We start from the raw sequence: 27000 nt of genomic DNA, 5'->3' as shown, positions 1-27000 counted from the left end.
GGAGGAGATTGTCCTAGAATGTACTGCATGCTCTTATTTACAATGGCAAATCCACTGAAATAAATTGAATTAGTCCAGATTTGCATCAATGTAAATAAGAGCAGAATTTGGCTTATACTATCTGTAGGTTGGCTTATACTATGGTGTTTTAGTTAATGTGACTACCAGTGTCCTTTGCTACACCAGTGTACAATGGAAGACATTTCAGTGATGTGCAGTGTAGGCAATTGTGAGGCACCATTGCACAAGAAGAAATAAATGTTTATTAAAAGCAGAAAAGCACAATCAATTGGTGGTTTTCAACAATTTAGCAGCCAAGTGTTTAACTGAAAATGCAACCAGCTTTACTAACTCATGTAACATGGTCACATGTAGAAATCATTGTGCTTATGATACATTTTGTCTCTCCATGATTAATGTTTTCAGTTTCATTTGTGTTTGTTAAATACTTTAACGGTTAACTTTTTTTTTTCCTGAAGAGGGGCTAGATAGTGAGGAAGGTTTAGCTGGTTAAGATAACCAAAAACCTGGATAGAATGAACTCCATATGTCTATAAAATCCATATTAATTGTATTAATTTCCTGCCTCAGGTGATATCCACACTAGGCTCTATTATAACCACGTTTGAAACTGTTTTCAAACATAGCTATGGTCAAACACAGTTGTAACATGGCTTGTGTCTAAACCTAACATGCTGTAAAACATACTACAAACTGGATTCCAAAATGCTGGCACAGGTAGTCTTTAGATTGTGAAGTCTTCAGGGCAGGGATTATCTTTTACTCTTTATTTTTATAGCACCTGAAAAACCATGGTGCTCAGATCTTGATTAGGGCCTCTAGCTGTTGAGATAATGCAATAAATAATAGTATACCGCAGCTCCTTAGCACAGTGTGTGCTACCACAGTTTAAAAAAAAATCCTGTACAGATGCTTTACATGGAAACTGTACTCAAATAAATTGCACTAGCAGCAACCTTTTTTTTCTTAGAATGTGTTGTTCTAGCTGTGTTTGTCCCAGGCTCTTAGAGACAAAGTTGGTGGGGTAATATCTTTTCTTGGATCAACTTCCATTGGTGAAAGAGGCAAGCTTTTGAGCTTCATGGAGATTCTGAAGAAGAGTTCTGTGTAAGCGCCAGTGCTTCTCTCTTTCACTAACAGATTGTTGATCCAATAATAGGTATTACTTCACCCACCTTGTCCACTTTCTTAAAACTCAGCATGATTCTGCTCTGACTGTTGGCAAGGCCTAACATAAAAGTAAGATGGAGGTTTGAGTGAGCTTCAGCAACAGTATTCTAAAGCTTGTGAAACTGATAAGCTTGTTTCCATAAAGGAACACCACAAACAGAACCCAAACCACTCCATGCACAGAGACAAGCGCCATCCCTTGCTTTGACACATGCAGTCAAAAAAGGCAGAAAAAAATGACAGCAGTCTGCCATCTGGTGCTGTACAGAATTACTGCAATAAACGTAAATAACTGAATACACGCTCAACAAGAATGTTTAAGCAGAGCTGTTGCCCAGTGGCGTTATAATATGGTTTCTTGCAGGCATGTACAGTAAAAACATGTCAGTCAAGATTCAAAACAAATTGATGCTCATTCTTTCTGAAAATCAGGTGCCTATGTATTTTGGTGCCTATAAATGGATTTAGGTGCCTAACTTTAGGTCTTTGAAAAAAAATCTCAGTGAACCAATTCATGAGTCTCTTGGTGTTTGGTGTTGTTCTTAAAGACTCCGATCCAGGAGTGACGTTATTAAAGAACCTCTGAGTGTCCATTAAAAAAAAAAAGAGTGTCTAGCCCTTCTGATTGCATAGAAAAGCTTCAAACTGTAAACCCTAAAGCTTCCAAGGTAAATTAAAAGACCCCACCGGTTCTTTTTTTTTAAACATCTCGTGATTGTTTGAGTGCTTGGCAGTTGCAATACGGAAACCTTGGCTCTGAAACCCCACCCCGAGGAGCAAGGTTTGGATTTTTCTCGCTGGGGGGCGGCAGGGCACCATGGGACGTTGGGAAGTTGCTCCAAGTGTTTCTTTCTCCTCCTTCCCTCGTGGGACGGAGCTGGGACCCGCTCTCAGGGTCACAGTCTCTCGCCCGGGATCTGCTGTGCGGATGTCTGTTTTCCCTCGCCCAGGCAGAGTGGATTTGGGGCGCGCGCGCGCTCCCCCCCGGCAGGGGCATGGGGGGGGGGCGTCTCCTGTGCTCAGCCTGGGGGTGGATTTTAGCGCGTCTCTCTCCCGCGGCCCAGCCTCCAGCCCTGCGCCCGCCCCCCGCCGCCTCCTCTACACTGTGCGGGCCGGCGGCGCCTGCGCCGGGCCGGGCTCCGCCTCCGTCGTGTGTTTGTGGCCGGGCCCGGGCCGGGGCTCAGCGGTGCGGGCAGAGAGCGGCCGCCGCTAGCGCAGGGTTTGCAAGGAGCCGGGGCCGCGGGGGCTGGGGTGTGGGGAGTCTAGTCCCGGGTCCTGTCCCCCGGCGCCCTACGGGCTCCTCCCCCGGTCCCTACAGCTCCAGTGACGCCACCCCCAGCCTCTGTAGCGTCCCGACCCTCCGGAGCCACCCCCCAGTCCCTATAGCACCCCACTGATCTGTAGCTATCACCCTTCTAGCACCCCACTGGCCTATAGCCACCACCCTTATAGCACCCTGCTGGCCTATAGCCACCATCCCGACCCTAAAGCACCCCGCTGGCCTATAGCCACCACCCAGACCCTATAACACCCCACTGATCTCTAGCCATCACCCTTATAGCACCCCACTGGCCTATAGCCACCCCTTTGCCCCTATAGCACCCCACTGACCTCTAGCCACCACCCCATTGACCTCTAGCTACCACCCAGCCCCTGTAGTACACCACTATCCCCTACCCCACCATCTGCTCACCTGCCCTCTACAGCACCCTGCTATTCTGCTACCCATCCCCCTTAGCCATTTCCTCCCTCTATAGCACCCACTCACTCCACTATTCCCCTCATCATCAGCCACTCACTCACCCATTATCTTCCTCCCTGTCAACATCTAGCTCCCGTAGCAGGCTGCTGTTCCCTTCCGCCCTGTATTGCACCCCCATTATTTCCCTCCGTGCATTTGGTATCTCCGGTAGGTGTCAAACACCCCTGGCCTCAATGGAGGAGGCTGGTAGGGAGAGGAGAGTGGTGTGAATTGGGGTGCCACAGAAGGGAACTTGTGTTAGTAATTTTAATTTCATCCTGGGGGTAGGTGACCCCTCCCCCACTTTCCCAAATACATGCTAGAAGATTTTCCTTTGTAATTGTGGATGTTTGCAGAAAACTTACAAAATATCAGCCGTGTGTATGGACCAACACGGTTGAAGTGTCACTTGCTGCTTCTCCAGAGTGAGTGTACGCTGTAGAACCTTGCTAATCCACATAGCCCCATAAGGTCCATGCCAAAAGATGTTTTGTTCCCTCTTTGCAAAGATTTTATAGCAAGGTGGGGTAGTAAGGTGTCATTTTACTACTACTTTTGTATGGCTGGTGTAGAGCAGCAACTACAATTTCACCTGAAGTTGATCGAACCAAATGGTTACATCAGGAGCAGCAAAATTTATTGCAGTAATGCCTCCTTCATATTTATAAATTGGGCAGTAGGTAATGATATGATTGATGGTCTGTTGTGGGGAACCACACTTGCACACCAGGGAGTCCTTGATTTTCCATCTGTGCATTAGATATCCGCATCTACCATGGTTGGTTTGAATTCGGTTCAGAGTTGACCAAGATGACTGGGGAAGTTCAGACCCAGGAACCTTCTGCGTGGGATCTGGCACAAGGTGCTTATTTTTTAACTCTTGTTTAGTCCAATCTGCTTTCCAAGCCTCCTGATCATAGCCTGATTGTATGAGGCTAAACGAATGTTCCCAGAAAGGCTTGTGGGATTTAAGATGTTGGGGCGGGGGACATTGTCAAGGTCATGGTCAATAGGAAGACATCTATTTTCCTGGAATCACTGAGCTTCACGGAATGTTGCAGCAGTTCGGTGTATCGGCGGGGGAGCGATGCTAGACAGGACAGGTAGCCAGGGTGTTGGAGTCGACTTAAGGGTTCCCATGATGCACCGCTTCACTGTATTCAGCTGGCACTCCACAAGTCATGTGTGGCTGCACAATATTCAGCTACTGAATATACAAGTGCTATTGCAGATGTTCGCAATGCGGATGCACCCCAGGTTATACCTGCTAGTTTCAGGATTATGTTGGCTCTCGTTTTTATCTTTGCAGCTACCTTCTCGAGATGGTCATGGAAGGTGAGGGTGGTGTCGAATTTCACTCTGAGATATGTTGGAGAGTAATCGTGTTGCACATTTTTACCACAGAAAGCTACTTTGTGTGTTTTTGGCACTCTTATCAAGAGGAAATGCGCTTACTATTGTTTTTCCAGTGTTTACTTTGAACCTCCATTTCCAGAAATATTGTTCCATATTTTGGATGTCCTCAGTTAATGCTTTCTCAATGTCATGGAGGTTTGCTTGGATTGTCATGTAAAGATCATTTGCATATCCAGATTTTCATGATTTAACTGGAGACATGTCACTTATGTAAATATTAAAAGGGTTGGCGCAAGTACAGAGCCTTGTGGTAGCCCATTGTTTATGACACTGGGTGAGCTGTTCTTATTACCCAGGTACCCCTGTAGGCGTCTGTTACTCAGTATGATCAACAGCAGGTGAAGTGTTTGCTAGCAAGGTATAATTTTAGCAAGTTTCAGCATCAGGCCCTTAGTCCATACAGTATCATACGCAGATGAGAGGTCAACAAATATTGTGCCAGTCTTTAAGGTTTTTTTTGATAGCCAGCCTCAGTGTGAGTTGTGAGTGCCAGAACTTGGTCACAACAACTAAGTTTTGGCTGGAAGCCTGCCTGTTCCACACAGGGATAATTGGCTCAGAAAAAGGGCGTATTCTTTTGAGGAGGGTATGTTGAAGAAGTTCATAGGTCGTACATAGTAGAGAAATTGGCCTATCTCAGTGGCTCTCAAACTTTTTTACTGGTGACCCCTTTCACATAGCAAGCCTCTGAGTGCGACCCCCCCTTATAAATTAAAAACAGTTTTTTATATATTTAACAGCATTATAAATGCTGGAGGCAAAGCGGGATTTGGGGTGGAGGCTGATAGTTTGCAACCCCCCATGTAATAACCTTGTGACCCCCTGAGGGGTCCTGACCCTCAGTTTGAGAACCCCTGGCCTATCTCTTCCTGCTTTATCAGGGGGCTTTCCAGGCTTTGTAGTGGCAGGTACCATTGACTCATGCCATATTTCAGGGATCCGTACTGTTCTTAAGATAACGGAGTACAATGTTGCTAGCCATTGGAGTCCTTTGGGGCTGAGATGGTGGAGGAATTCTGGCAGAATACCGTCAGGGCCTGCAGCCTTCCCTTTTTTCATCATGGCAAGTCCTTCTTTTACTTCCTCAATGCTGACAGTGACAGGTTCTCCTCAGGAGATTGATGCAAGTGTTCGGTAGAGTTGTTGATACACTTCTCTTCTTGTGTGTTTATCAAGTGGTCCTTTTGTGTTCGCTACCAGTTTGGAGGCTATTGAGTTTGGCTGTTTTTTGTGTGACGGGTACTCTGTGGCATTGGCGGCCCCAAGACGTCGTAGTAGTGTCCAGGCTTGACAACTTGAATGTGTAAAATCAAGGTTTTGCACCCAATCAAGCCAGCACTGGCATCTTGCTGTGTCAAAGGAATGTAGCAGGGCTTTTGTGGTATGAGAGCTCCTGGTCTGATTGTATTGCCGGAGTAACTCCTGTGTCTCTCTCATCCAGCAAGGAGTGTGCTTTTTTCGGAAGCCTCAGGGAATGTTCTTCTTTCTTCTACTTTCAGGAGCCATGCAAACCATTGATAGCATTTCAGGGCTTTGGAGATGTGCTCTGGCTCTGCTCCAGCTCCAGGCAAAAACCTGCAGCGCCACTGTTCCGGAGTTGCTCCACACTCCAGTTCCGGGCTCTGCTCCAAAGCCCTGATGGTGACTATTAAAATCACCTGCATAGATGCATGGAATAGGAGTGCTGGGTAGTGCTGGTTTTGGCCATTTTGTGCCAGGGGCTTTATAGACGTTGGTAATGTGGAGCTCCCCTACTTTGATAGTTGTGGCAAATGTGATCTCCTCTTCAATTGACGGAATAATATTGAAATCTGTGATGGTGTCCTTGATGTATATTGCCAAGCCATATTTAGGATAGTAATGGCTAGTCATTAGGTTGTGTCCATAGATACGGTAGTGCCTACCCTGTTGGTTGTTGCCAACATGGGTCTCTTGCAACATGAAGATATCAATGGTGTAAATCTTCAGCAAGTTTCCAAGGTACTTGAATTTTGCCCATGAGAGTCCTTCAGCATTAAGTTGCAGGATTCTTATGCCAGGGCCTATTTGGCACGTTGTATGGCCCTGAGGAGGAACTTCAGGATTTGTTGAGTTGCTGCTCTAATAACCAGGAGATCGCTGAGCGATGTTTGGTTGCTGAGTTGATGACATTCGTTGTGAATTCTCACTTAACAGAGTGGGCCCGTGAAGGCTGACATCTTCCACTCCGTCATTTTACTACGAGAATATTAATTTTCAACAATATGCTAAAGAACATTTTACTAGCTTTCTATGAGGTAATATAATCAACTAGACTATGCTTATCAGATTAACAAAGTACATTTTGTAATGCAGCATCTTTGCTTTTCTGTTGTTTATTGATTTGATAATTGGCAAAATTCTCTTGATCTGCAAATCAACCTCCTAGGTCATGACCTTGCAGACACTTACGAATACATGCAACTTTATGCAAGGTAATACTCCCATTGAAATCATTGGGATTGTTTGTAGAATGGGACCCTAGTTATAAGTGCTGATTAATAAGGTACTATTATAGCTATAAATAGACTTGGCAGAATTCAGTTTTTATTTTTATAATTTTGATGGATATTATCGATGTTTATTTTTATTTTTATCAATTAAAACTTTCAGTTGTAGGAAATTATGGGAGGGTCAGACAATTAATGAGTAGACATTGACTTTCAAAAAGTTAAATCTTTATAATGCTTAAAACACAAATTGTCAACATCACATGTCAAAATATACAAAGCAAATATCCTTACAGAAAACTAGTACGTTCTTAAGCAGCATTTTTCTCACTTTGATTATTGTTGACAGAAATATTTTTTCATCCATTTGTGCATGTCCAGGAAAACTGACGCTTATTGATGCTTAACAATAAAAATCTAATTCTTTCAATCCTCGTTATAAAGGGGCACCACTCTGTCTACATCATGCTTGACTGTTGTTTAATAATATTTTACTACTTATTCCTAAATTGCTGCCTTTTAGTTTAATAATCTGGTAATAAGTGTTTCCTGAGAATGAAAATATTTATATAAAGACCAATTGAGTTGTTTGCTTTTTTTCTGCAGAGGTCTCTTAACTAACGCACTGAAGACAGTTTTTCCTGTTCAGTTGACCATATGAAATCAAGATTTTAAAGTTGTTTGGTTGCCTGACAAAAAATGTAGTTTTTCCAATTTTGGGGGATATCATCTGATTCTCAAGTAAATCAAAATTAAATGTTTTTGCTACGGTGACAGTTTAAATAGCATTCCTCTGTACAGTTGTACCATAGTTTTTTTTTTAGGTTTCTCTTATTTTTAGAATTCTGTCACTGTAGGTTTAGTTGTGCCTTTACTTTAGTATTGGTCTATCCAAGGCCATGATCAAGTGTCTTGATGTTTTTGGTCTTTTGGCCTCGAGATGCAAACCTTGTCTTTGCTTCTGGGACCTTGAAGTGAAAAAATTCTCTAAGTTATATCTGTTAAAATGTCACTCCACCAACTGTAAGAGAACTGAGACTAATTTGCTGTCTAAATATTGTATGTCAAACACAAGTAAAAATTTTAAACTCTTTGGGGCAGGAATGGTGTGGGTGTTTGTTTGTTTTTTGCTGTGTTTACAGTATCCCTAGCACAATGGGGCTTCTGGCTACTGCTGCAATACAAACTAATAATAAATACTCTAAAGGCCCGATCTTGCAGTGCTTGGCTTGTGAAAAGTCTCAAGTGTTTATGTAAGTGAGGCATTTTGGGAGCATCCCCAAAGAAATATGTCTCCACTAATGTGAATAGTGTCTGTCTAGTTTTGAAATCTAAATGTGATCTGATCAAACACAATAAACACAAATCTTTTACTATTGCTTGGTTTTGGGTGCTAATTTTGGCCCTGATACAACAAAGACCTACATATTTGCAAGATCAGGGGCTTTGTGTATATCCATAAATACGTTTTGTTCCTGGTCCTCCTATAAGCCACTAGAGAACCATAGCTGAAAAAGGCTCTATGCTTGTGCCATTCGCTCCAAAAACAAATTAAAAAAAAAAATTCTTGTCAAATTTGCCATATATTTTTGGACATCAAGGTCAGGATTGTTTTTCATTACTCTGAGTTCCAGCATAGTGCTTCTTAGCTTTTGCAAATCTTCAAATTACGAGAGATCCTTTCTGTAAAAAATTGAGTTCAATCACAATGGAAATTTTCTATCAGAAAATATAATGTACACATTGCATAATATACAACATATTTTTTAAGATAGGGATAATTTATTTATATTTCTTTGATCTAGAATGACAAGCTCAGGGTTGTGGTTAATGCTGTGCATGCTGACAACATGAGTGTCTTATTGAAATCTGCACAGTCTTTGACAGGTCTGCATTCATCCACCTGTACTCTTTGAGCTTAATGCTCTATCAGTTTCTCAGGGCAGGTCTACACTAACCCCCCAATTCGAACTAAGGTACGCAACTTCAGCTACGTGAATAACGTAGCTGAAGTTCGAAGTACCTTAGTTCGAACTTACCTCAGTCCAGACGCGGCAGGCAGGCTCCCCCGTCGACTTCGCGTACTCCTCTCGCCGAGCTGGAGTACCGCAGTCGACGGCGAGCACTTCCAGGTTCGACTTATCTCGTCCAGACAAGACACGATAAGTCGAACCCAGAAGTTTGATTTGCTTGCCGCCGAACTACCAGGTAAGTGTAGACCTACCCTAAGGTACCCTTGTGTAGTAGATACTGACAGTTCTACTTGTCTGGATAGTAGTTCTACTTATCCAAGCTTGTGAGCAGTCAGATTTCTCACAAAATAATCATATATTGTTTTAATAGATTTTGCAAAACAAAGTGTCTTTATTTTTCTAAAGCAATGTAACTTATTACCCAGTTTATTCTCTTTGAAATCTGACTCCGTTAGATCTACCCTACTTAGTCCAAAGTCTATTTTTCAGTGGTGTCTGTCTAAGGATGCACGTGTCTTGAAAGTCTTTCAAATTCAGTAGATGTTACTCATGCCATAGAGATGAAGGAACTTAATTCTCATCAATATACAAAGGCAGTTTTCTCTAAATTATATCCAACAGTGTGTTATAACTTTTTTGAACCCCCCCCCACCTTCTCCTTCAGAATAAAACATGGCTGAGGATTCTCAGAGAAACTTCCGCTCTGTCTACTATGAAAAAGTGGGATTTCGTGGTGTTGAAGAAAAGAAATCATTGGAAATCCTACTGAAAGATGATCGATTGGGTGAGTTGATCCCACTATTTCCTGTACTTTCTGGGCATGATTTTTGGTTGTGCTGAAAACCCACAACTAACTGAAGTCAGCGGTAACTGCTGGTGCTTAGCACCTCTGATCCTTTGTCTTTAAACTTTTTATGTTTTTTACTGTGATATTAATAGTAATGTTGCAAAAAAAAAGTAGCATCTAAAATTGCTAGGGGATATTCTAGACTTCAGTGGTACTGAAAGCTTCCAATAGGTGCATTTGAGAAGCAGTGGATATTTTATTTAGAACCTCTTGCTTATTTTTCTTCTTCTTTATGCCAAGAAACTGAAAATGTTTGTACGAAAGTAATTTTTGTTCAAGAGTTGCTCAGCTTCTGCTGCTAATTCCTCCTCCTGAAAGTCACAATGGATTGTGATATGATTATTATTTCTACTGGTCTCTGAGGGTGCAAGTCTGTCATAGACCAGAAAGGTAGACATGGTCTCTGCACCTAAAAGAGCTTATTTGTAATTAGTCTTGAGGCAGCAACACATTTTTCAAAAGTGCTTAAAATGTCATTTCCCCCCCCTTGATTAGATCTGGTGTACCTATGGCTTCATTTTAAGTTAAGATTTAAATTTTCAGTAGAATCATTGGAGCAGTTTGTATGACACTTCTATCCATTTTGAACTGAAACGGATTAGCTTTTATTGTTAGTCCTTTTAAAGAGCAATTTGCAGATGTAGATCTGCAACTAAAGAATTGTCCTGTTTCGGTGAATCAATGCCACTATTGAAAATATTTCAAGTTTTTAAAATGTTTTGAAAAATATTTGCTTTCTTTGCAGATATTGAGAAGCTTTGCACATTTAGTCAAAGATTTCCTCTCCCATCCATGTATCGTATCCTGGTGTGGAAGGTGCTTTTAGGTATGACATGTGAGACTGTGGTTTTAACTGTAGAAATAAGAATAAGCTGGGTATTTGTCATTTGTTTGGGGGATTGTAAAAACATGGAATACTCTGTTTTGTGACCAGTTGCTAATGATAGACATGGGTCCACTTCTGCATACTCACAAGTTTCACACCGAGAACATTTAATGTACACATGCAAGTTAACAACGATTTGACTTTCTGTTCTATGCATGCATTTTGGGAACTGTTGTACATGCGGTTTTACAAAATTAGGTAATTGAATTTAACGTCTATAAATGTGCTTATAATGTCATGGACATGATATGAATAATTAGTGTGGGTAAAGTTGGATGTTTAATATAAATAGCTGACATCTAATAGGGTTTTCAGTATTGTCAAAAAAAATTGGACATCTAAGTGAAACTGAATCTCTGATCAAAACTAGATTTTAAAAAGTTAGGGATTTGTATTGAACTGATTATTTAATAGAATCTGTCTGTGATTAGAATCCCTATTGTAGTAAGCTTTCCAACAAGGTTTAGCTCTAATTTTTCTTCTAATGTTAAATGATATTTGCCATTGGAGAGGAGAAGGAAACCAGGACCATAAATAGGCCACGTCCTAGATTCTGTGTAGCAAGTGAGTCAGATTACTAATTCCAACAGTATTAATGGTGCTTTGGAACAGCTTTTTCAGTTTATTGGATTTATTAGGTGTGAACTAACGAAGCTGGGGGTGTGTGTAGCCCAGGACTAGTAATAATTCTTAGAACTATGAACGTGCCAAACTTCACCTTTAGGATGCTTTTCAAACATTAGCTAACCTTACAGGAATATTACCAGTTTGAACGTTAAAATCCCTATTAATGCATTAGTTAATTAAAACTGAAATATATTTTGGAATTTTTTTTAACTATTTGTGTCTGCCTATCTACTTTATTCATTGCTATCATGACAATAAAAATAGAGTAGTAAATGTCAGTCTTCTGTCTGCTCAGTTTCACTTCCTGGTTCTGGTACACCAACACAATGCTTTAGTGTCTGGGTTGCAAACACCGAAGAGGAAAGTTTAAATCCTGTCTAAAACTTTTCTCGTTAAACATTTTTTGTTCACTTTATTTCAAAAGTGAATTATTTTAAAAATTCATGAATGTCCATGTTAAGATTTGTAAACACTTTTTTGGTGCAAAACCTAAAAGTTGATTCTGAACCTTGTGATACTGTTTCTTTTACTAAATGATCATACATAGTGAAACCCTGGGCAATAACAGAATTAAGCTAGGGATAAACACAGTTCTGGAGACAGGTAACTGAAAGTTGTGGAGATTCAGAATCCTTTAAAATGTTGTGAGGAAGAAATATAGATGGTATTAAGAAGTAACAGCAGAAGATCTTTCATCCAAAACTGCACTGTTAACTGCACAAAGGAATTTCTGTGCAAAGTTGTAATTCAGTTTAGAGCCAGTAGCATTTGTTCACTGCCTCAGACACCATGATTTGTGACTCTTACAACCCTATGATACAATGAAATGTTGGGTAGGTCGAGTCCTTCTATATATTTTATATACCAGCTTACATCTTAGTCTGATTCTGAGTATATAGAAAGTGTAAGAAACATGTTTACAAATTTCATTTTAGAACTCAGTGTGGAAATTTTAAATATTTGAACTCTTTTCAGTTAAACAACCCAGAATAGGGTAAAGCATTCTACAGACACCTTGGGTCTGCTGAGGCACAAGGGATAGTTGAGTGTGGGGAGAATTGCTTGTAATGTCTAACGAGGTAGTTCAATCAGGGAGGGTGAGATGCTCTGCTAGCAGTTGAGGTGTGAACACCAAGGGAGGAGAAACTGTTTCTGTAGTTCGATAGCCATTCACATGGCTCTGCTAGCAGAGCACCTCACCCTCCCTGATTGAACTACCTCGTTATCTCCACACTGATTTATACCTGCCTCTGGAGATTTCCATTACTTGCATCTGAAGAAGTGAGGTTCTTACCCACGAAAGCTTATGCTCCCAGTACTTCTGTTAGTCTCAAAGGTGCCACAGGACCCTCTGTTGCTTTTTACAGATTCAGACTAACACGGCTACCCCTCTGATACTAGATTTAACCTGTAAATTTAGCAGCATGTACTTGCTTAGTTATGATGGCTTGTTCAATCCCAGCTGTTAGGATGATTTGCTCTGGCAGTTTGAAGAAAAGTGTCTGTATCTATTTTGTTTGGTACTCAAATTCTGTGATTTCCTGGGTTAACACTTGGGATTATTATTCTCCTTCATTTAAAGAGAGGCAAAAGCAGCAGATTAACCTGATTCAAGACTAATTTTGAAGAGGGCCTCCTTCTGATTAGTTCCTACAAAACTACTGATTAGTTTTACACCATTAGTGATACATAGGAGCATTTCTGCTTTGGCCTCATTGGGATCTTACTTTTGTTGAAGTCACTGGCAGTTTTGCTATTAACTTCAGTGGTAGCAAGATAAAGTCCTAAGTGAGGTGAAATCATTAGGATGAAGGAAAGTGCTCAATTAAGAGAGCACTAGAGGAAAGATGTCATATGAGGCTGTTATAAGGTGACCAGATGTCCTGATTTTATAGGGCCAGTCCCGATTTTGGGGTCTTTTTCTTATATAGGCTCTATTACCCCCCACCCATGTCCCAATTTTTCACACTTGCTATCTGGTCACCCTAGTCTGTTATGGATATCATAAATCATTTATTGGGACAGTGGAAAGATAACTTATCCTTCTTGTAATGGTGGTAGAAAGATGGGCGTTTAACATAATCAGCTGTGTTATGTGAGGAAAATTTAGTGTGTTACATGCTTCTTTGGCTGACATGGTTATGGGGCCTCTACCTGAAATTGATTCATCCTGTGTTATTGAAACTACTTCCCACCACTGATTCAGAGGAAGATTGATCTCTCTGGTAAAGTCTGTAAAGAAGGTTCCACTGCGGGTAATGTAAATTTAAATAAGAAAGTTGCACAGTACCTTTGTGTTACTTATATGCACACACACAACCCTGATATTCTTAGAGGGACCATAGAATTTTGGAAAAGGGAACTGTTCTGTTTTTGTGTCACTGCTCTTCGATCTAGGCTGCTGATGATTTGTTATGCTGTTGGTAAGGCATTTGTATAGGAAGTGCCCATTTTGTTTTTTTCTATGAGACCATGAATGTCTTAGTTACTAAGGAATAAAATATTTGTTCTGCAGCTACGTTTATCTCCAAAACAAAGGGAAGGCTCAGCACAAATACACAGAAAACGCAATATAGTAAATGCTGCAGATAAATCCAAGCCAATGGCAGTTTTGATTTTTTTTAAATGCATTTACTTCATTAGATCATTAAACTAATTTCCCCTCATTCCAAACAATGAAACCTCTTCTCAACATACCAGCCTCCAATGACCTCATGGACAAAAAATGATCAGCCTGATGCTGAGGCCTAAAAGGGGATCAGTAAACCAAGTCCGTGAATAAATCATTCCTGCATTCGGTCCAACACATGACCTTCCGTTTTAATAAATATTATTATTTGCTTGTTCTGTGTCGTCTTGTCTTTATAAGATTCCATACCGTAACTTTTAACCAAGCTCACATGAGTAAGAGCTGCATGATTGGGACCTACATCTTTTGCAGGCTGTATATTAGTACATATTGAAGTAAGCGTAGCTCCTTAGAAAGAGGATTCACTGCTTTCCTTCTCTCTCTCTCTCTCTCTCTCTCTCTTTTTTTTAGGAATTATTCCTCCTCACCATGAATCTCATGCTCTGGTGATGAAGTACCGAACAGAACAATATAGGGATGTGTATCATGCCCTCCAAGTAATTCGGTTTATCAAGGATTCTACCCCACAGGTTGAAGTTTTCCTTCGCATGCATCAACTAGAGTCAGGAAGGTTGCCTCGAAATCTGGCTTTTCCTCTGGTCAGTCATTGTTTCTTTTGACTTTCAACAGAACTCTTTCAGATAAAAGAAACATTAAACTGAAACCTATTAATAGCATGAAAGATATACACAGAGACAAAATGAAATGTGTGTAAAAACAGGATACTAATATCAAATTCTAGCTTTTACTCAAACTGTACATTCATTCATTTCCCCCAAATTCTTGCATAAGCTTTTATGCCTTAATCTTTTCTATATTTTTTTTTCTGGACTTGGTTGCGTTTTGTATTCTAGTTCCTACCTTCATTTCTTTTTGTCTAAAATGCCTTAAAGCAAATGACAATCTTGCTGCCGCAGGGATTCCTGAATGTCTTGGGGCCGGGCCACTAAAAGTAGTGATTTATGCAACTTGCATTGTGTTCCTAAATTATTGCAATTTACTAATCTGGCATTTTTGCTAACCTGAGCTGTTTTGGGGTTTTATTCAAGCATTTAGTGCCGCTACAGAACTACTTGACCATTGATGATGGGAGTTCTGCTATCTAATAGTTAATTTCCATGACTTCTATTCCCTTTCCGTGTCTAAAAGCAGAGAGCATGATATAATCTTGGTGACAGGGAAATCTAATGTTTAGTGAAAGGAAGAGAACATGCATCTCAAGTACCTATTGAGTTGTACTTTGGGAATAAGGTGCCTTGTCCCATGGGGGAGAGTTTACTAGTATCCAGGTAATTAAAAGTCTACAGAAGTGGCCTTTTATCTAAAACAAAATCATTCTGTACACATCAACATCTATAAGCAAAGAGCAGTTCTATAAACTAGCAAGCATCATGGTGTAAAAGGGAGGAGGATGGCCCCATTTATTTGATAGAACACACCATTAATATTGACTCATGTCACCTGATACAGAGAACTTTTTATTTCTGTTACATGACTGAGCCATGCCAAACTTCTGTCACTTTGATTTAAAAATATAATCCCCTTTTATTTATTCATTCATTCATTCATTCAGTATTTTACAGAAAATACAGTTATGCAGTTATTGCCAAAGTCTTGAATTATGTCAGTACCGTTTCTCATTTCACATATTTGTTCAGTTCATCTATCAAAATTACAGGGTCAGGGAATCACAATAACTTACATGGGCAGCCCAACAATTCTGTGGATCCCAATTTTCTATTTTTGTTTTCTAGGAACCAGAAGATGAAGTGTTTCTTGCCATAGCTAAAGCCATGGAGGAAGTGGTGGAGGATAATATCGACTGCTACTGGCTTGTCAGTAGTTTTGTGAATCAGTTAAACAACAAATACAAAGATTCGTTACCACAGCTGGTAAGTATTGTTTGTGAAAAGAGAGACTGAGTGGAGTGGGGGGAGATGTGACTTGGTATGCACTGAACATCTTGGGAGCTACGTCTAGGAGCTAGCAAGGGACTGGAAGTCAGTAGACCTGGTTCTGTTCTGCCACTAGTTACTATAAAATAATAATATAGGCCTCCAGTTGTGCTTTGTAAATTCCCTGATAGAAACTTTGTGGTGTAAGAAATTGGTCTTGTTTGCTAAAACATGTTTCAATTGCATTTTGAATTTTTAGACTTTTAAGTTAAACAAAAATGTACAGGTTTGAGCACAGATAGGGTTTAGCTTTTGTATCTGTAACCCGCTGCTGCGGATATCCAGAGCTGTGAGCCACTGGGTTACCCTCTGCCTCAGCAAGAGTGAGTTTTGCTGGCGACTAGACTGTGTCTCAGCTTTCTGCCACACCAGCCCAGTCTTCCTCATCAGCTAGGTCCTCAAGGCTCTCCTGGCCCAGACCTTGCCTAGCAGGTAACAGTCACCCCTGAGCTCCTCAGAGATGTTTGTCTGCAATGCACAGCCCTTACCACTCTGCATGCACAGAAGATACTAAGTTTGCCACTCTGTTAAAAGAGTCCATACATCACAGGTTTATTAATCTAACTGGAGTAAATACACCCATCTTTTCAAACAGCACTGAGTTGGTTTATAGTAAAAGTAAAACAAGTTTATTAATAGAAAAACATGGATTAAATGATACCATGTAAAAGAGAGAAAGGAAGAAATGGTTACAAGCAAATACAAGTGAAAACACACATCAAAAAGTCTAAAATTTAATCTAGCAAAATATAGTCTTTGTTCAAGATGTTTTCTCTCACCCCGAGTTTCCTTGACAGCTTTTTACTGGTTGGCTTGGCCAAGACCTATCACAGAGATCAAATTGCTTGGTTTCTTTGTCTCCTTAAGGTGAAGGAGCCCTACAGTATCTTTCTGGTCCTTATATCCCCAAAGAGATGTCTTTGTCTTACAGCTCAGAAAGACCTCCTGGGTATTCAGTCTCCTGTGTCTCTCTGCGGTGCAGGAGTCAGTTAATTCTCTGTCCCTTGAGTTCAGGCTCAAGAGAACCCCGACTGGCTTAGCTTAATAGCTTTGTTTTCGGCTAATGTGTAAATCGAGGTAAACCCACATTCCTCTGTCTAAGATAGACGTGTTTATTACCTTTACCTAGGCTAAACTGTCTTTGCCTTAAGGATGGTCTACATTTAAAACGCTACAGTGGCACAGCTGCAGCACTTTAGTGTAGACTCTATCTACACTGATGGGAGGGGTTCTCCAGTTGTCATAGGTAATCCACTTCCCCGAGAGGCGGTAGCTATGTTGATGGAACCATGTTGCTCAGTGGTGTGGATTTTTCATACCTCTGACGGACCTAATTAAACTGACCTAGTTGTCTAGTGTAGACCAGTTCTTAAATATGTTCTAGTACAAGTAACTCCTCACTTAACATCCTCCCGCTTAACGTTGTTTTGAAGTTCCGTGACTGCTCCCTTAGGGAACATGCTCGTTTAAAGTTGTGCAATGTTCCCTTATAACGTTGTTTGGCTGCCTGCTCTGTCCACTGCTTGTAGGATTCTGTGGAAGAGCAGCGACTTTACAAGAGAGCATTGCACAAGTTCCTCTTCTCCGCCTCCTCCCTCTTCCTCCCAGCGCTTCAGCTTAGGACTTTCTGGGAAGGAGGGAGGGAGTGGGGAAGTGCCGTGTCTCCGCTCCTCCCTCCCAGAAGGTTGTAAGCACCGCCAAACAGGTGTTTGGTGGCAGGGAAGCACTGGCAGGAAGGGGGAGGAGTGGGGACGCAGTGTGCTCCAGGGAGGAGGTGGAGGTGGAGTGGGGGTGGAAGAGGTGGGCCTGGAGTGGAGCGGGGACGGGAAGAGGCGGGCCTGGAGCATCTCCCGGCAAAGTCGGTGCCTGTTCTTCTGGGGGAAAGCTGCCACTGCTGCTGCACAAGGTGCTTCCTAGCTATGGGCTATGCCCGTGTGGGGTAAGCCAGGGGCACTTCCCAACCACCGTACAGTACTATACGGTACAGTATATAATGCCTTTTGTCTGCCCCAAAAAAATTCCTTGGAACCTAACCCCTGCATTTACATTAAATCTTATGGGAAAATCGGATTGGTTTCACGTCATTTCACTTAAAGTTGCATTTTTCAGGAACATAACTACAATAAGTGAGGAGTTACTGTAATGTTATACAGAGGGAATTCATTACTTTGCATATAAGGTTAACACATGCATTTTATAATAAATTAGTAATCAACATGTTTTTAGCTTTCATATGATACCTCATAAGGCATATTTTGTACAAATATTATTGCAGTGGTGTGTAGGGTGTAAATACAGGGATGCCTAGGGTCATAGTATCCAAGCTCAACTGGAATTCCTACAACTGCAGTCACTTTTTAAAAATTATTTTGATTTTAAACAAAATCTGTCACAAGCCTAATTACACCGACAATTCTGTACTTTGCATCATACCACTTGTAGAGCTGTTTAAATTGTTCTGTCTCTACTACTGCGTATCACATATCCTTCATTAGCCGATATTCAGGCAACAGGTGCTGGTGCTGGTTTTGAACTGAGAACAGGTTTTGTTGTTTTAGGAAAACAATACATTTTGAATCAAATTGCAATAAAATGTCAGTTTAGTAGGTTGAGTTCTTTTGTTAGTGGACATTTAAATCAGGTAATGTTGAGTTTCTGCAGAATTTCTTTGTTAAAGGCAACTTGAAGAAATTTTTTTTAAGTTTACTAGTATTTATAAGAAATCTATTGCTTTATCTAGACCTTTCAAATAACATTACAGTAAGAAACCTGTTCATAAACCGTGTCCACTCATGTAAATACATACCTGGGGGCCTGATCCTGCACAATTGAAGTCAATGAGTGGAAGCTCAAATCCTTAATGTAGATACATGTTCCTGTTATAAAATAGTTGTTTTGTAAACCCACCATCTGTTACTGGAGTTAATACACTCAACTACATCAATTGCCATAATTATTAGTGTTTGCATGCCTGAAGGGGTGTTTTCACAAGTGTTCCCATTAGCAAGAGAGGGGGCTATAGATCCTTCACTCCCAGATTTTTTTCAATAGTTTATGTATTCTATCAAAAATAGGAATTTTGGATTACAGCCACAGGAAAATCTTTTTGCCTTTGACAACTGTAAAATTAGTCATTTGTCCAGATGTCAGAAAATAGTGAAACTTTTGTGTTTTTTATATAAATGCATAATGATGATTTTTAAATTCACTCTTTTTTTAAACCCCACCATTATATACCATTCTGCTGGTCTTTCTGAAAACACTTCTGACAGGCTTTTTTTAAACAGCAAACAATGCTTTTAATAAGTTGCATAGTGATTTGCTCTGAGACGTGATTTCTCCTGTTTTGCTGCATTGTGTGTTGGTTTTGTGATGTGCTCAAATGGAGCTAGGTTTGTGATGAACTAAACTCAGTTTTACTTGTGATGGTAGCAGCAATTGAACGCTAGTCCCCAAATGGTGAAAGTTTAGTGCAGGTATAATCCTCTGCGCCACCTGAAATTCTGACTCCTTACTACACAAAGGAACAAATGCTACAGTATTTAGAAGCCCTCATAATGGTAGGTGATTTTTTTTAGGAAGGGGGGAACCAGTTGGTTTAGCAAATATGCTATCCGCCAAATGCAGAGTTCAATAAACCTTGCCGTAGGTGAATGTGACCTTGCAGTACATTATCTAATATTAATATTTTAGCATTTGCTTTTTACATGTGTTTAATTTTGAGACACTTCTCTTAAAGTGAGAATCAATTCTGAGTTCCATTTGATGTGAGGTATTTAAAACTTTGCTTCCCTGTTCTTTCTATAGCCAAAAGTTCTTGAACAGTATTTGAATGTTGAAGATAACAGACTCCTGGCGCATCTGAAGGCCTGCTCTGCAGTGAGCAAACTTCCTTACAATCTTTGGTTTAAGAAGTGTTTTGCAGGGTGTTTACCTGAATCCAGTTTACAGAGGCAAGTGTTCTCTTGTGTTTGTTTGTTTGTTTGTTTAGGAATTTCAGCTTTGTTTAGCTGCTAGTACAAGATAACTTCTCTTATTTCATCACCCAGAATATGAACTAGATTTGAGGAAAACTGATTTTAAAGTAGCACTGATTTAGAAACCATAACAAAATTTGATGTGACTCCACTTATTACAGATATAAGATCTTTTTAAAAGTGTGGATTTTTTTTGTATTTAAAAAAGATGAGGTTAAAATGTAAGAATTTTGACTGTGTGTGCTAACACCACTTTCAGCTTCTTAGTATTTAAAACCCCAAATCCCTATTTTGTGACATACAGCTAAAGGCACCTGAATTTTCAGATGTTTTAGTTGCAGTTACTGCTTTGCTAAGTGAATGTTTACTCTTGATTATCATTGAATTTAAAAATATAGTGGGAGAGTTTGTTTAAAAATATAGCACTTGATATGTTAAGCATGATAAAGTCCATGAAAATAAAGCATACGCTGGGCTAGTCTACACTACACAGGCTTTGCCAATACAGCTGTGTTAGTATAGTTATACCAGCAGAGTCCCTAGTGGAGATGTCAGCTTGAAGGATCGGAGCCCGTTTATCACTGTAGTAGCTAAGTGTTTTTTAAAATACACCTCTACCCCGATATAACGCGACCCGATATAACACGAATTCAGATATAACGCAGTAAAGCAGTGCTCCGGGGAGGGGGCGGGGGCGGGGGGCTGCGCACTCCGGCGGATCAAAGCAATTTCGATATAATGCGGTTTCACCTATAATGCGGTAAGATTTTTTGGCTCCCAAGGACAGCGTTATATCGAGGTAGAGGTGTATTTGTACAGACTTCATAGTAATGAATGAAGTATTGCCAATTTTTGAAAAACAAAACAAAACAGTATTTCAGGACAGTTACTGAAAATCCTGGTAATGAACTGAGATAAGGCAGAATAAGAATTTACTTTCAATAAAGGACTGCACTTGATGAGGAATCTAAGAAGTTGCCCTGAGAACCTTCTAGCATTTATTCTTTTTACATAGACTTGTAATGTGTGCCTTGTTTACAGAAAAATGTAGATGTGGAATAGTTCTTTGCGTTCTTTCAAAGAATGCAAAGAACTATTCCACAACTCACAGTAAATAAAACTTGATGTGCATAGGATTTTGCATGAAGCTTACTTTGTTTCAGCTTCATATTATTTAATTTAGTATTTTTTTCCCCTTGTAATTGTCAGTATGTTTTTGTGCAGTGAAGGAATGGTAGGAGAGCCCTTCTCTGGCTAGTTTAATACCTATTACATTTCTAAGGATGCTAGTCTCACACAAAAAATCCCACCAACCCATCGTAACGAGTAGAACGTTTGCTTTAACTTTCAGTGACCGTGAGTAGGACTTCTCGTACAGTTTAAATTTCTGTAGTCATTTCCCCATCAATGTAGTAATAAATTAACTTTCACAAGTTTTCTGAAGCCATAAACCGTGAAAGTATGTCTGATCCTAAAAGTTAGGATAAGAACACTTGAACTAATAAAGATGTAAGGTGTAAAAACTATGTAAGAAAATACTTAATTACAAAAATAAATCAATAAATAAACTCAGTGGCCTTCTACGTTAGCCTTTTTTCTATCATTTTCTACTGCTGCAGCTCGGTTGGTGGTAGCACTAGCATAGACAAGGCACTGACAACTGCTAGTGTATTTATCATCATGTCATACACTCCCATTCCCATTATTGTTTTAAATTAATTGAGCCGCATGGACAGTAATAATAGCTGGAAGTTAAGGAGAGAGGGCAAGAGGAGACAGAGCTGGTTAGTGCTAACATTGACCAGGTCTACACTACACACCTCTGGTATTATAACTACGTCTCTTGGGGTTTGAAAAATCCACACCCCTGAGCGATGTAGTTATACTGAATTTAACCCCCCATGTAATCCGCCTCTTGGGGAGGTGGATTAACTATGCTGATGGGAGAGCTCTCTCCTGTTGGGGTAGGAGCATCTTCACTTAAGCGCTACATTGGTGCAGCTGTGTTGATGCAGCATTTTAAGTGTAGCTTTTTTGTCTCCACTCCTTTCCTTAAGTGTGTGTTATGTAAAGCCTCCGCTCAAATGCGATTGTAAGATCTGTAACTTGTATCATTAAGTTCTGCAACCTTTTTGTAGACTTCGTAACTTCAGTGATTGTTAGCACAGCCTTTGAAGTTTTGTAACCTTTGCAAGCTCTGTAACCTTTTCAAGTTACCACTTGTATGAACTTCCAAGCTTTGTGATATCCCATCACTCAATCAGAGAGAGTGTGAACGAGGGAGTGTGTGGGGAAGATAAGGGAGTGTGAACAAGGGAGTGTATGTGGGACTGGGCGGAGAAGAACTTCAAGGAGAAAAGAGCCGGAGACAGGTGTGCCTGATGTAATCTGCCCTGAGAAGGCAGTCACGGAGTGCTGTAAAGAAAAGATGCATGACAGGAACAGGGACTGGGAATGCTTCTCGGTGACGGACACAGAAGAAAAACTCAGTGTACGTGACAGGAGCTGCCCAGTTCCAAAATAAAAGGAAGCAGCCACACACACAAGGTGCTGCTCCTTGACCTGCTCAGCAGCCTGGATTCGTGACCACCGGCGGACACATCAGATCTCCCCCGCTTCGGCTTCTCGGCCTCCATGCTGTCTCCGGTAACTCTCCGCCTGTGTAAGTGTGTGGGTGCATGAGGGTATGAATGTGGGCGTGTATGAATGAGCTCCATCTCTTTTCTATCTGACCTAACAGCGGCATTGTAATAAAACTAATACAAGTGTGACCCTGGGTTGGTTTTTAGGGGAACAGAGGTAACGTTAGACTGGGGATTAGTTAACTAATTGTAGTTGTTTTAATATGAGCATTTAAATGAAATGACTGAAATGCTTGTTTGGGAACAGGTTGAGTATCAATGGATATGTTTCGGGCTTTTTTAAAACCCATGCTGTTACCTTTCTGTAATGAATTCAGTCACCACTCCAATTAAATCTGGCAGCAGAATCATAAAAGAAGGCTGGATGTGTCACAGCAGCTTAGTTTTAATACATGTTGGAAAGACTCTTGCCCTGCTCTCTTTAGGATTATAATTATTTGTGCAGTCACTACACGTTATACTTCTAGTGTCTGGGAAGTAAACGTTGTCTGGGGCACTATCATTTGGCTTGTGCCTTTTCTTCTTGACTTGTGATGTATAAAGTAGGCCTGAGGATTTTATGGTCTTTTACACCTTCACGTCCTGTGTAGATTTTACAATGATTGGAGAATGAGCACAAATGGTGACATCAAGAGCTGTGATAATGAAGGTTGAAGAATTGAAAGAAGGAGGGATTATTTTTTAATAAGGAGTCATGTAGTGAAACTACTTGCAGCCTTTGGAAACTTACCATTCAGGTTCCCGTCTAAAGTTGTCATCTGTAGCTTTATGCAGAATACTAGGGGGGTGGATGTGAGGAAGAGAGTGGGTTGGGAGGGTCAGTAGATGTTATCTGTGTATAATTATTATTTACAGGAACATAATTGGTGATACCATGTTGATATCAGTTACACTTCTCATACAATAAGCTGGAATATTTGGTCAAAGTAGGTATTCTTGGTTAGTTAGCGTAGCACTTTATTCCTTCTGAACTTTTAGTTTCAGTTGGTTAACTATTTGACAAATGTCTTTATAGATATGCTAATTTTATTCCTTTTCTTGGCACCAGGAAAAAAATCTCATTGTCACTGATACTGTTGTGACAGTCATCCATGTGTAATAATTAAGCTTACTAGAACAAGATCTGCTTGTTAAATTTTAGCTTATAATCGTCTAACAATGCAGAACATCTGTATGTGTTTTATTTCTAATTGGGGTCTTTGTGTAAGGTTGGCAGCAGTCGGCACTACTACTGTACTGCTCTGCCCTTAATCCATCATAGTTAGAGATTTAGTAGAAGTCATTAACTTGTAACATTTGATTTCCTTACTTTGAATATAAATGGTACTGGTACAGGTACTGCATGTATAATTTAGTACATTGCTACATTCATGGAAATTATATGAAAAAGAGATTTGTTGCAATGAATAAAAGATTAGAACAGATTAGTATGGTTTGTTGACTTTGTTACTTACTATTTTAGGATTTGGGACAAAGTTATTAGTGGATCCTGCAAGATTCTTGTTTTTGTTGCTCTGGAGATTTTATTAACCTTTAAAATGAAGATAATGGCCCTGACTAACGCAGAGAAGATCACACAGTTTCTGGAAAATGTAAGTACTCATCCTAGCTGTGCATTGTTTTTGGTGGTATAGCAAATATTTTCAGCTTAAAAAAAAACAACTTTGTCCCTTGTTAATTCAGTTAGGATAAAAAGCATTGCAAAATGAGTTACATGATATTACCCGTAATTCTGAGAACTGGGTAATACTCAATCTGCCTTATCTTCCTCAGTTTTAGTGACAGTTTGATTGTGGGTTTAATGTAGAAAAGCAATGTTCAATTTTTGTATGTATTTTTATTTAGTGGTAATATTTTAAATTTTAAGTTTACTATAGTTCTAATAGCAGTTGCAGTCATTACAATGTTACTAACTTTTAGGAGGAAAGGAATCCATAAGGTGGCTGGTCTCAGGGTTTTAGCAATGGCTGATGTAGGCTTTTACCTTTAGAGCCCAAATTGATAACCACCTTCAGAAAAATCCATCGGGATTATGGGGAGAACCCACTGTCCTTTAAATTTCCCCAAATTGTTCTGTTGGGGGTGATTTGGGCTCCTCTTCCTCCCCACACTGAATGAGTGGAGCTTTCCAGACATCCATGGAGGCAACAGGCTCTCTGCATGGACCATCAATGCCTCAGCACTGCCTTGAGCCATCTTTCTAGGACTTGTCGTATCCTGGCATTGGATCCCACTCATGTTCATGTGGTACTGAGAGATTTCTGTGGAAAAGTTAGTGTAGCTTCAAGCTGTGTTAATTTGTTGGAATTCCTCACAAGGTTGATGGCACAATGCTACCTGGCCCTGGCCTGCTCCCTCCCCAAAGAGTGCTCACTGTGGAGGTGACTGAAACACCGCCCTCCACCTCCATTTATGTGGAAACAATGAGATTGTTTCTCTGAGAGCTGGGTGCCAATCTGGCTAGGCCTGAACACATGGGATCCATCCAAAGGCAGCTCCTACCCATGCCCAAAATAAGTATTGATTAGGGGCAAGAAATGACAAGTTTGGAAAGTGAAATAAACAGAATGGAGAATAGAAATAAATATTACTTGGAGTGATTGGATATTTTGTTTGAGGCTCTTTGACTACCTTGTTAAATTTAACACAAACCTTTCTCCTGATCTTTTGTAGATTCCTCAAGATAACACTGACGCAATAGTGAGCAAAGCTATTGATTTGTGGCACAAACATTGTGGGACACCGGTACATTTGGTCTGAGAACTTGCTGCAGTCCTCACGGTTTGGAAGGACATACCTTCTGATTGTCCTTCCCTAGATTAGTATCTGTAGACATTAAATTGTTTCACATTTTTGCTGTAAATATCACACTGATTAATTTGTAAATTGTTGCAGTAAAAATAAAGACTGAGTTGTGCTGTGATGAGCAGTAATTTTGGTAATATAGTTGCAACATTCAAATGGGATAGTGCAGTGGCTCTCAACCTTTCCAGACCGCTGTACCCCTTTCAGGAGTCTGATTTGTCTTGTGTACCCCAAGTTTCACCTCACTTAAAAACTACTTGCTTACAAAATCAGACATAAAAATACAAAAGTGTCACAGCTCACTATTACAAAAAATAATGAAAAATTGCTTACTTTCTTCTTTTTACCATATAATTGTAAAATAAATTGATTGGAATATAAATATTGTACTTGCATTCCATGTATAGTATAGAGAGTAATATAAACAAATCATTGTATGAATTATCTTAGTTTGTACTGACTTCGCTAGTGCTTTTTATGTAGCCTGTTGTAAAACTAGGCAAATATCTAGATGAGTTGATGTACCCCTGGGGTATGCATCTCCTTGGTTGAGGACCACTGGGCTAGGGTCCTCTGAATTGTAGCATTAACATAAGTTGTTTAGCAGGGGAAGATCTAATACACAATGCAAGAACGGATTTGCATGCCTCTTTATGACACACTAAACTAGTTACATTTTGTGTCTATATAAGACAATTAAAGAAAGCTGTCCTTTGTGGTATATATACACACACTAATAAAATGACAGCCTTTTAGTGCCATGGAATTAAAAATGTTAAATCAAGTTCTAAGGGAAAAAAACTTGTTACAGCATTGAATTAAATATTAGTAGACAGTCTGAAACAAGTGATGGTGTTTTGAACACAGAAGGGAACAGGCTTTAAAATGTTAATAGTTATTAGGTAATACCTCAATTTATGGTTAAGAACAGTGGCAGCAGTGCATTAGACTTGGTAAATAAGCAGCTTGCTAAAAACTGTATAAAATTGTGAATTATTGTGTCTTGTTCTGGAATGCAGAAACAGATGGATTTTTTTTTTAAATGGCATTTATAAATAACTTACCAGAAGAAAGTGATTTAGCTACCACTGCCATCCCCAAGATCCTCCCCTCAGTTAGACACTGAGACAGATCAGTAGCCATGATTGAAATGCTTTACCAAAATTGTGTTTGGTGGCTTTAATCTCTTCCAAGCCAACACCTTTCCCTATGGGCTCAATACAGTAGAGGGAGGAGCACCTCATCTCTCCTTCAAGCCAGTGGAAGTTGAAGATTGCCTCTTGAGAACCAGACTCTCATCGTATTGCAGGGTCAAGCTGTGTACAGGTTTGAGCAAGTGATGAATCGATCTCTCCTATCGGATGAGGTGGATTTAAAAAAAATGAGTATTAAATAAGCCTGTTTAACATAGATTGTTTTTGCTGCCAAGTTTTAATGGAAGTCAGTGTGTAAGCACCTGGAACCAGAGTGAGAGTGCTAAATCAGCTTTTGATAGCAGTAGCCTCTTTTGCAGCTGTAGAGAATATTTTCTTCACTTCAGTTTATTCAACTAGTTCATCCAAACTGTTTGGAAGAAGAAAACAAGCTTTTCTGCTTTGTTCAGTTCCCAATCTATTAGTAAACTAGGTGTGAAAATAGCTCTACTAGTTCGAAAATCTTGACGGACATGGTAACCAAAAAAATTCAAAAACAACAAGGAGTCTGGTGGCACCTTAAAGACTAACAGATTTATTTGGGCGTAAGCTTTCGTGGGTAAAAACCTCACTTCTTCAGATGCATAGAGTGAAAGTTACAGATGCAGGCATTATATACTGACACATGGAGAGCAGGGAGTTACTTTGCA

General features: G+C 40.1%; 1 protein-coding gene across 10 annotated transcripts; it reads left to right on the top strand.

Moving 5' to 3' along the window:
* The first annotated feature begins 2249 nt into the window (after positions 1–2249).
* On the top strand, positions 2250–25275 carry TBC1D7 (TBC1 domain family member 7). 10 transcript variants are annotated; one of them, XM_065584990.1, is made up of 10 exons: positions 2271–2410; positions 3024–3100; positions 3693–3794; positions 9454–9573; positions 10382–10462; positions 14190–14377; positions 15533–15670; positions 19541–19686; positions 23815–23944; positions 25026–25275. In XM_065584990.1, the coding sequence occupies exons 4-10, from the start codon at positions 9462–9464 to the stop codon at positions 25110–25112; spliced, it is 882 nt and encodes a 293-aa protein (XP_065441062.1). In that variant the 5' UTR covers positions 2271–2410; positions 3024–3100; positions 3693–3794; positions 9454–9461; the 3' UTR covers positions 25113–25275. The 10 variants fall into 10 exon arrangements, with proteins under 10 accessions (XP_065441064.1, XP_023958603.1, XP_065441067.1 ...); XM_065584989.1 differs by having other exon boundaries at positions 3024–3189; XM_065584988.1 differs by having other exon boundaries at positions 3024–3357.
* The last annotated feature ends 1725 nt before the right edge of the window (positions 25276–27000 follow it).

Source organism: Chrysemys picta, chromosome 2, assembly GCF_011386835.1.
Source record: "Chrysemys picta bellii isolate R12L10 chromosome 2, ASM1138683v2, whole genome shotgun sequence".
In the NCBI taxonomy this organism is placed as follows: Eukaryota; Metazoa; Chordata; order Testudines; family Emydidae; genus Chrysemys; species Chrysemys picta.
Note: the sequence above shows the minus strand (reverse complement) of the source record. Positions and strands in the feature narration are given on the sequence as shown.